Raw genomic sequence first — 10,496 nt, forward strand, 5'->3', positions numbered from 1 at the left:
TGCCGCTACTTTTTTATGATGAATTGTGCTCCATATTTGTGTGAATGCCTTTGTATGGCTTCTTGAGATTCGTCTGTTCTCCAGCTATTATTGTAGACGATTTTCTGCATAGCTTTAAAAACCACTTAAAAATAATTTTTGAAAAAAAACTGCATCTATCGAAGCGTACCAATAAGAGTGCCAAACATCCGATTTCGCGTAGAAGTCCTATGAAACTGTCTTTAAGGAGGTTTTTGAAGTTGCTGGCATCGAATTTTCTGTAAAAAGTCATAAAGATGAATGGAGAATGTAATATGAAGGAAAAAATGGTTTAATTTTCATACATTTATCAGGACCTTGCCATGATCAGGTTTTGAGTTTTTAATTCCAAATTTTTGTAATTCGTTAAAAAAAAATTTCAATAAAAATATCTATGTTATATCTTGCAGTTGAAAATCCTGATGATGAGTTTCTTGAACTTATACATGGGCACCATGCTTCATATACTATGAATCGTCGTAAGTATATTTTAGTTCTTTGGAAGAATTAAATAATCACAATCTGAAATTTAATTTAGGAACTTTAACACATCTAATCAATGAATTAAAATTCTATTATACTGATGGGTAATATCAGGAAAAGGGTCAAAAGCAATTAAAAAATAATAATAAATAATCACAATATCATAGTATGTCACATGAGGAATAAATTACTATTATTATAAACCAGTTATTCAATCAAAGAAAATCTTCTCCTTTTGTTTTCCAAAACTGAAAAAGAAAGAAATTGAACAGGAGACACACAAAATCTAGATAGATTTTTACTTTTGGAATTTTAGCAGATAATTTAACTTAACCTTTGAATTAATCGAACAAAAGAACGCACTCGATCAGTCACTTAGAACGAAATATAAAATAAACTTTAGAAAAAACTTTACAGGCAAACAAAAATTGGATGCAGTTCCGCAAGCTGCTTGACATTAAATTATTGTCTAAAGCGTACTTCCTAATTATTTGAACAAAGCCGGCTACTAGGGCTTTACAGAGCTATAAAAATTAAAGTCCCTAGTACCAAGAACTTTGGCAGTGATCACCCGTGGCTGACGGCTAATCTCCCTGATACTCGCGATGCAGGGGAATAGGAAATAAACTTTCTGAAACTAAGAAATTTTGAATTTCTCTGCAAACTAGATAAGATGAAGGGGGCGTCATAATTACTCCACAGGATAATGCCAAAAGCATTCCGAAAATATTTAATAAGTTTTGAGGTAAGATCATAAGTATGGTTTGAGTAACTCCAATCGACAAAAGGCGACTCAAATGCTTCTTGGTGTTTCTCTTTAGATTAGGATGGTTGAGGATTTTAACGGATGGTTAGATTACTCTTTATATACATAAATAAATGGGAAAAGCAGTACAAATTAATTCTCATTTATTAGTAAATGAACTAAATAGTCCCTAGTCTTCGAAAACAATGGAGCTTGCGGATTGGCATAACTGTCATAAGTTAAATGGTCGTAAAACGTAAGTGGCTAACCTAACAAATCCGAAACTCAGCGCACTTGAAAATTTTGAAATCGGATAATATCTTTAGTCTGTTGTTTGAGGGTTGAAATCTCGAAATTTCACTAAAAAACACTAAAATTTAAGGTTTTGCAAAAATGGGCTTAAAATCCATATCGTTGCCTTCCAAGGGTTACTTTACGATGAAAAGTCATCAGAGGGTACTTAGAGGTCCGTACCAAGACGCCAAAGTCACCACTTGCCAATCCTCATGGAGGGGGCAATGGCTCAAAATTGCGTATTTTCGAGTAAAACGCTTAAATAATTGTGCGTCTGTGCCACCTCTACACTGAAGCTAGACCCCCCCCCCCCCTGCGGTCGCCAGTCTCCTTCTCTTTTCCTCCTCCCTCTGATCGAGGGTTGTCGAGACTTGTCAGAACCTGTCAATGGCTCGTCCTGTCGGCTCACGCTAATGTTCGTTCACTCGCAGGTGCTAGTTGACTTTGTCGTTATAGTTTCTTTTTTTTATTGTCTCGTCATTGGTTCTTTTAGTGGTAGAGATTCTGGTTCTGCCTGCACTCCCCTCTTTGGTTTGTATGCTACAGCATGTCGAAATTCGCAAAGAGAGATTTTGTGCAGTGCCCTATATTTGGTCCTCGAAAAGATTTTGGTCCGAACGTTTTGCCAACGCGGGCTGACGTTCTGCGATGTTGTCAGGAAGTTCGAAGGCAAAAGGGCTGTCTTTCAGAAAAAGACAAGGAGCCTTCGTTCGGAGAGATTGCCGACGAAGTTCGTTCCAAACTAATAGTTATTTGGGAATCTGGTTCTATCTCAACGGTCTCAGAGCAGCGCATTAAGTAATGTCTCATAAATCTCCATAAAAAATACACTACGTTGAAAAATTCATTGAAGAGTGAAACATCTTCTCAAAGTAATGAGAATGAGAAAATCGCCGCCTTCAAAGAGTGCTGCTCTGAATTATTTAACATAGCCGCTTGTAAGTGCGTTAACTTGTCTAGGTGCTCCTGTCCCGAGAAAAAGAAGGTTCCAGCCGTAGAGCATGCCTTCTATCTTGACCAAATAGTTAAAAGACTCATGGGAATCGCCAGCGTAGATGTCTCTAAAACAAAGAAAATACATAAGAGAGCAGAACCTAATGTAAAAAGAGGCAGACTCACCAAAATCCTGGAAGCAAAACATAAGCAACAGACAACTGTTAGATACAATAGTGTGCCAAAAATTAATTATGGAGCTAATGATTACACAGAAATGATTGATTGGGAACAGACAGATGTTTCACTTACCGTACCTCCAGTTTCTATTCCTATAACAGAGGATGAACCCACCGCTAAGATTGGTAACAGACTGGTAACAGAGGTGTCCAGAAAAGGCATTGGTCCCGAGGCTCGGGACCGACAGATACGCGCCACAATTCTTTCTCGAAAGACTGTCAACTTATTTGACACTAAGAAAGACTTTGTGGGTGTAATTAATGACTCTGAGACTTAAATAAGCACGTTCGACATGGGGTGACTTTGGCGATTCGGTACATACCTCTAAGTACGCTCTGATGACTTTTCATCGTAAAGTCACCCTTGGAAGGCATCGGTATCGATTTTAGCCCCATTTTTGCAAAACCTTTAATTTTAGTGCTTTTCAGTGAAATTTCCAGATTTCAGCCTCAAAGAACAGACTGAAGATATTATCCGATTTCAAAATTTCAAAGTGCTCTGAGTTTCGGATAGGATTGGGACACTTTTTCGCATCCAGGCTTTTTCTGGACGCACATTCTTGGTTTTTCGCCATAGCCTATTGTAAAGGTAGATACGGATACCACGAGCACTTTTTTGCGCCTATCTGATATTAAAAACTACATACAAGAGGAATCTGTTGGTCAACAAGTAATGTTTGAGAGTAATCCTCTGTTTTTCATTTGTACATCATTAATTATTGAAAATATCCAGGAATTTCAATAAAGCTTAAAATTAAAAAGAGAATTTTTGAAAGAGGTATAACAAAAATCATTTTCTCCATTCGTTTTTTCGCGTAGAGAAATGATTGCGGAATACAAATATTGCTCTGAAACCTTAATATGTTGCAGATTTTACTGTTTTCTTTTAGTTTTGTTAAAGGTAACAAAAAATTACGTGGAAATAACAAATGATACAGTTTTTCCGTTCTGCTAAAAAAATTTGGAATGAGATTCGAGCATCTTGATCTGGGCTCCCGAAAGAGCTCCATATATTTTGCAACCATTCAGTTATATAATTCGGGCTGTCAGTTAAGGAGATAATGGCACAAGCAAACGAACATTACGCTCGTTACGCGCCTGTTTGGTTTCTTGTGTTATAATAAATATTGATATATTATTTCTTACAGAAGGAGTGCCTGAACCGCCTAATGCAGTTATATTCCTAAATAGGAATAAGCACTTTGTGGGTCAAATAGCGAAAACCGGTTCGACTATAAACATAATCACTCCAGGAGGATGGACCATAGCTTCACGAAATCAGCGCGTGATTTACGAGAGGCTTAGAAAACGACGCCCCGCAGACCCAAGTATAAGTTCTATCAATAAATCTAAGCACTAGAAGATCCTAAATAAGGAACCTTCTGAATATATCAATTTTTATAAAAAAATTTTACATATGATTCTACAATTATGCCTCTCGCGATCAAAACGGGACACGCTCGAAATTCCTTCGTTTCAGTTGGCTTCTTGGTTATTCTCGTTCTTGATTTTTCCAATTCGGATTTTCGATTTCTTTGAAGCATATCTTAATTCAAAGAAATTGGAAATCTGACTTGAAAAAATCAAGAACGAGAATAACCAAGAGGCCAACTGAAACAAAGGCATTTCGAGCGTGTCCCGTTTGGATCGCGGTAAGCTCAATTCTAAGATTAATATACGCAGGAACCCGATGACTTATTTAAAATTAAACTTGACTTTGGAAGGTTGTAACGCCGTGCAAAATATTTAAAAAGTAATTTTAAACAAGTCAAAAACTAATTAAAATTTTTTGTTAAATGAGCCCTAGTTAAATTAAATTTGGCCTTGTGGATATTTTATTATTTTCATGTTCATTTCCGAGCATGAGATGAAAAACCTAATTGAGTAATATCATTTTCTGCAAAAAATGTTCCTAAATTTGCGCATTCTAGTGCAACAAATTATTATTTCATAAAACCATTCAGGTTTTTCAGTTTTTAATGGCTGAAATGTAATTTAGTGTCCAAAATATTACTTTTGTAAAAGCATTAATTATGGAATTTGAATTAATATATCCCGCCAATGATAAAGTTCAAGAATACAATGATTTATTATAGTATCTAGAATAGAGTACACAAATATTGAATATTGAAAATAGGAAGATTTTAAAAAGCTTTAAAAGGCTTTTAAAATAAACGTACATAACGAATGCTGTAACTTAGGTAGAAAATACAATAACGTATAAAAATGCAGAAATGTATAAAAGAGCAATTAATGACTTACGCTACTTTTTGCACTTGCTAAAACTTTCCTAATGAATTGAAACAAATTTCATCAAAAATCATTCAAACCAATTTTTAAATTAAATGAAATTTTTCAAAACTAAATACATCCCGTGTAGAAATAGCCCCTCTTGACGTTAATAAAATTCGGGCACTAGTCGGGGGCTAGCCGGAGAACATTCTTAGGCAATTTTCCTAGCTGGGGACTGGTCGGTGGCTAGTTGGCTTTTTTGCCGAACATTTTAAATTAGGGCCTGCTCGGAGACTAGTCGAGCTACTTAAAAAAACATAATCCTCTGTGTAGGCTATTTTTATGTCAAAATTCCTAGACGTGTTCTAGCTGGGCTCTGGTCGGGCTATCCTTGTTTTAAAGTTTCTGTGATCACAATTCGACTTTCCCAGCATGCGAGTGCAAGAATCATAGATTAATAAGACAGCCACACAACCGAAGGTTTTCTAACCTGGGGGGGGGGGGGAGACCGAGTTTATTATATTTTCTTTGTGACGCTGAAACCGAATCTGAAGTTCATTTTTGGCTGGTCTGAGTGCCAGACCATGTATATTAGATGTTTTTGGGTCGCTTAAACCGAATCCGAAGTTCATTTCACCCTATCACGACAGGTTTTCGACATAACCTTAAGAATTCTTCAAAGACACCCTAAAATGAAAAGAAATGCTGGCTTGAGTGCTGAACCATGTACCTTGGACTAATGAAACAGTTTGTGTGAACTCTTGATAAAACTGGACGAGGTTTCCAATTCCTCAAGGAAAAGTTCCCTAAACTTTCTGAGGCTAAGTTGAAAGAAGGAGTATTCGATGCACCACAATTTAGAACTATGTTCACGGACACTACCTTTGTAAGTATAATGACTGAATTAGAAAAAAAATCCTGGCTAAGTTTTGAGGCTATGGCCCAGAATTTTTTTGGGAAATACGAAAATTCCTGAATACAAAAAAAATCGTGACGAAAATGATAACAGACTTTCGAAAGCTTGAGTGTCTAATGAATTTCAAACTAATTTTTCTTCACTTCCACCTGGATAAACTTCCCGAAAATCTGGGGACTTTAGCGGAGATCAAGGCAAACGGTCCCGCCAAGATATCACAGTAATGGAAACTTGTTACCAAGGGAGATGGGATAAGAATATGATGGCAGATTTTTATTGTATTCTGAAGAGAGGCACGGAGGAATACAATGAAAACCGCAAACGGAACCCTTTGCACAGATCATTTGATCAAAAAAGAACTGTTTATAGTTCGAAAGCAGGGAAGGACTGAAATTGAATCCACCTATCATTTGTACACCTACAAGATAGCTTTCATGATAATAAGAGTTTGGATTAATGAGATTTTCAGAGGTTATTTCAGAAACCTGAAGATATGAGATGAAATGGATTCTGGATTCGTTCTTCACCATCTAAAAAACATCCCACAAACTTCGTCTGGCCAGCTAAGTCGGCTTTATTTTTCATTTATGGGTGCCTGTAAAGGCTTTTTGAGGTCATGTCGAAAACTTGACGTGATGAGGTAAAAGAATTTCGGATTCGGTTTCAGCGACCCAAAAAACATAATAGACATGGTCCGGCAATCAGGCCAAAATTAATTTTCATATTTGAATATCTGTGAAGAATTTTTGAAGTTATGTCGAAAACCTGACGTGATGGGGTAAAATAAACTTTGGATGTGATCAGAAAACTTTTTTTTGTCACTGTCTAATGTCCAATTTTAATACATTTCGTATAAAATAATTTAAAATAATTTAAAACGAGAATGAGAATTACAGCCTCAACAATCCGAACTCTTAATTCATTTTACGCAAGAAGTTTCAACATGTACACAGTGTATATATCAACTATATACTACGTTACTAGGATGTCGTTTTATTGTTACATAAAGTTACATTCAGCACTTTAGTGAAGTAGAATATAGTTGATACACTCTGCTCTTTGAAATCTTTAAGTCAAGCCTATTTTTTGGGGACAGCCGTATTACAGCATGAACCGTAAGTATCCGACTAGACTTCGACTTAAATAAGTCAGGTCGACTAGCCAGCGCCCGATTAATTCACCGTGACGTAACAGGTCGGGGACATTAATCTGTAGTCCCGACTAGCCCCCGACTGAGAGGGAGGCCAACTGGTCTGATATCTCACCAGCCCAAAATCTGAATTTCTACACGGGATTTTATTCAGAAGTTTACAAAGTTGAGCGCAATTTATAAAGCTTCAATTACTATTATTTTAATTTGTATCGTTTATAAATATTAAAATTTTTTCAACTATTACGGATTTCAATTTAGAAATTCAATTTGAAAATAAATTATTATATTATCATGAGTTATTAATAATTTTCATTTTTTAAATAAATAATTTGCAGCTTTCTATATTGTTAACGTATTGCTTTGATTAATTCAAACATTTATTTTTTTACAAGAAATTATTAGAATTCTGTATTTCTTAGTATATTCCATTTATCGAAATTCTCACTGTAAATTTTTAACACTTTTTTAATCACATAAAATTATTCTTACTGTAAATTAGTCTTTTGAACTAGGAAACAGTTTTTTTGATTCAGAAAAAAAATAAATCAAAATCTCAAATCTGGTTGAATTATTAGTAGAATTGTAACTTAGTAGAATTTATTAGTTCTGAACTAACAAATTTTGTATAGTTGAAACAACCAGTAATTATAATTTTTACAGGAGAATATCGAATACCGCCAGTTACATACAGACAGTGGGATCAACTGATACGTAACGGGGTACAGATTGGAGTAGTAGTAAAGGATCATGATGATGGCGACATACGTATGGCGAAATTTCCTGGTAATTTAAAAATTAAAATATAATTTTTTAAACTACTAGAGGATTCTGTCTAGAAAGACTTAGTTTTTTTCTATGTATGAAGTGCTCTATCAGCTTGTGTAAAATAGAACTGTTTTACACATAGTTAAATGCCTAGTAGTTCTTAACTAATAATTGTTCAAATTCTTTAGCTCAATTAATGAATATAATTTACAAATACAATCAGATACAAGCCAAAATGCTCGGCCTAGACATGGCGATGAATTGCATCGTATGACTGGGTGGGACGACGAAAAGGATGAGGCGATACACTCGCATTTTGCGACATACTGGAGAGATATGTGGCTCGTGCTGTCCCTGCTCCCGCAAAATGCTGAAGGTAATGCAAAAAATAAAATAGAATCTAAAAATTAATATTAATATGTTTTACTTTGAAACCATAAAAATATTTTTCGTCTCAGTTTAATTAAATCTAAAATTTCTTATTCAGAAAATCACGCGCTAAGATTTGACTGTTTAAATCATTAGGATTTAATTTTGTTCAGAAACTTATCAAATTAAAATAATGTTTAATGTATATTTTGCACATCTAGTGTAGAATAATGTACTTACTAGATTTAAATTACCTAAGTAAAAACGTAGACCATATTTTGAACTTGCAGCACCTCATTAGAACCAGCTTCTACGCTGTCTAAACTTTAGCCCCTGCTTTGAACTTTTAAATCCCAGAGAATGCAACATTACAGCCTAGTTTAACTCCACTTCAACCTACAGGCCCTACTTTGAACCCTTAGATGCTAAAGTTTTTATATATAAGACCCTTCTCTGACTATGCTAAACCTCCCCTTCAATACTGTCCCTACTTTCAATTATTTCAGCCGATAATGTTCGAACTGAAGATTATATTTAGACGCTTTATGAACTTCACAAAAATAAACTAAAAATTATTTGTTACTCAGGTTAAACTAACTCATTACTCATCTTAATGACTGCATTTACAGTAAATTAACAATAATATTTAGTTCCAGGTTCAACCTAATTATCATGGATTATTCATATAGAAACAAATACTTCTCTGCAATGTTCAATCCTAGAAATATATTTTCTCTTAATTGAAAATGCTGAAAATTTGTTTGAAAATAACATTCAGAATGAAAAAGTACTAAATATTGTCGAATAATAAGTCATTATAAAGATTTTTATAATTAATTAATGGAATTGTACACTTTTATATTTTGTCATCATTTTTGTTACGAAACAATAACAATTAAGAGTTTCTAAAACATTTTCTTAGAGAAATATTTCTATTTCCGTGTCCACCACTTTATTCATGTAGTAGCAAAAATCATTTCTTACCTTGAGAAAATGTTCACCGTTTTAATTCTCTTGTTCATTTTTTATTTTTTGACCACGAGACACTTTGTTATAAAACTAGATACAGGTTGAAAAAAAGACGTCAGTTTCAACTCAGATATGTACCTGTTAATCATCGAAAAAATAAGCTTCTATATATTTCTTACAGAAAGGAGGTTGGCAAGCAGGCTCGATTCAGAGTGGCTTCAGAATCAGCATCCGAATCGGGGGCCTCATCATTAAGAGTTGGGATACAATCTTTACAATAATAAGTGTTAATAATGTATTCCGGCTTAGAAATAAATATCCGGTTTGGATTGAGGCTCTGTTGAGTGAAATAGTTTGTAAGTGATTTGGCTCCTTCTCAGCGTTTTTTCCACAAGTAGATTTTTCCGGTTAGGATGTACATAAGCACAATCATATAGAAGTGTAGGCATATGCGGGATCATGCAAGAATAAATCTGTAAAATAAATTTTATTTCTTAAATTTCTAAAGTGACTGATTTCTGAACCCTGTACTTCTTTTGGCTACGATTTTACTCGACCGCCGTTAGAAAAGCATTTTGGAACGCCTTCCCACCAATTAGACTTTCTTATTTATAAAAAAAATTGGTTGAAATTTTCAAAACCATAACTCTATTACTAATCTGATGGCATTACACTGCATCGAGCGAGAGAAGCGTGCTTATTGGTAATTTCCACAGCATTCTTTCCTTTTACAAGTGATTCGATAATTAATATATTCAACATCCAATTTATAGGGTGATATCTGAAAGAAAATTTACGGAATTGGCGCCTGCATTTCTACCAACATAATTTAAACTTGAACAAACCTCAATTAAATAAACTAAAATAAAATTTCGAGCAGCTTTGAATTAAACTCAACGATTTTTTTTCTGATAAGATATCAATCATGTTTGAACTTGATCATTAGACTGGCTAAAATAGATAATTATCATGTCAATGGTTTTAAAAGCTTAGATTCTGAAATATCTAAAACAAAAAGGTACATTCCACATTGCCATCATTCTTCTATATTTAACCCATTTAAATCCAAGGTGAAAAGAAAATTTTTTTCTAAAGTAAAAATTTTATCCTTAGTATCCAGATATCCTGTTGAATAAATCTCACCATCGACGAGACTCGAAATTTATTTTAATTAAATTTCAAGCGTGTCATGTCGCCTCGAAAAATCCCTTTCTGATACGCACCTATCATGATAATGACTGGATTAATTTTTCGGGGGTGATAAAATACCAATTTGAAAATCAGATAAAGTGATACCAATGTCGAAAATAGAAAAATTTCTGAAAAATTTAGAATAAACTGGCTGGATGGAGATATCGCTTGCAGATTTATTTTTGATGC

General features: G+C 34.4%; 1 protein-coding gene across 1 annotated transcript; it reads left to right on the top strand.

Annotated features, from left to right (window-relative positions):
• Positions 1-449: 449 nt before the first annotated feature.
• Positions 450-9,552, top strand: LOC117175234. The gene is made up of 5 exons (XM_033364907.1): positions 450-497; positions 3,861-4,040; positions 7,674-7,796; positions 8,002-8,154; positions 9,298-9,552. The coding sequence occupies exons 1-5, from the start codon at positions 488-490 to the stop codon at positions 9,369-9,371; spliced, it is 540 nt and encodes a 179-aa protein (XP_033220798.1). The 5' UTR covers positions 450-487; the 3' UTR covers positions 9,372-9,552.
• The last annotated feature ends 944 nt before the right edge of the window (positions 9,553-10,496 follow it).

Source organism: Belonocnema kinseyi, chromosome 1, assembly GCF_010883055.1.
Source record: "Belonocnema kinseyi isolate 2016_QV_RU_SX_M_011 chromosome 1, B_treatae_v1, whole genome shotgun sequence".
NCBI classification, from domain to species: Eukaryota; Metazoa; Arthropoda; class Insecta; order Hymenoptera; family Cynipidae; genus Belonocnema; species Belonocnema kinseyi.

Coding starts and splice junctions, on each gene's coding strand:
- LOC117175234 (XM_033364907.1), top strand. Junction 7,797..8,001: donor ACGTATGGCGAAATTTCCTG/GTAATTTAAAAA, acceptor AAATACAATCAG/ATACAAGCCAAAATGCTCGG. Junction 8,155..9,297: donor GCTCCCGCAAAATGCTGAAG/GTAATGCAAAAA, acceptor TATTTCTTACAG/AAAGGAGGTTGGCAAGCAGG.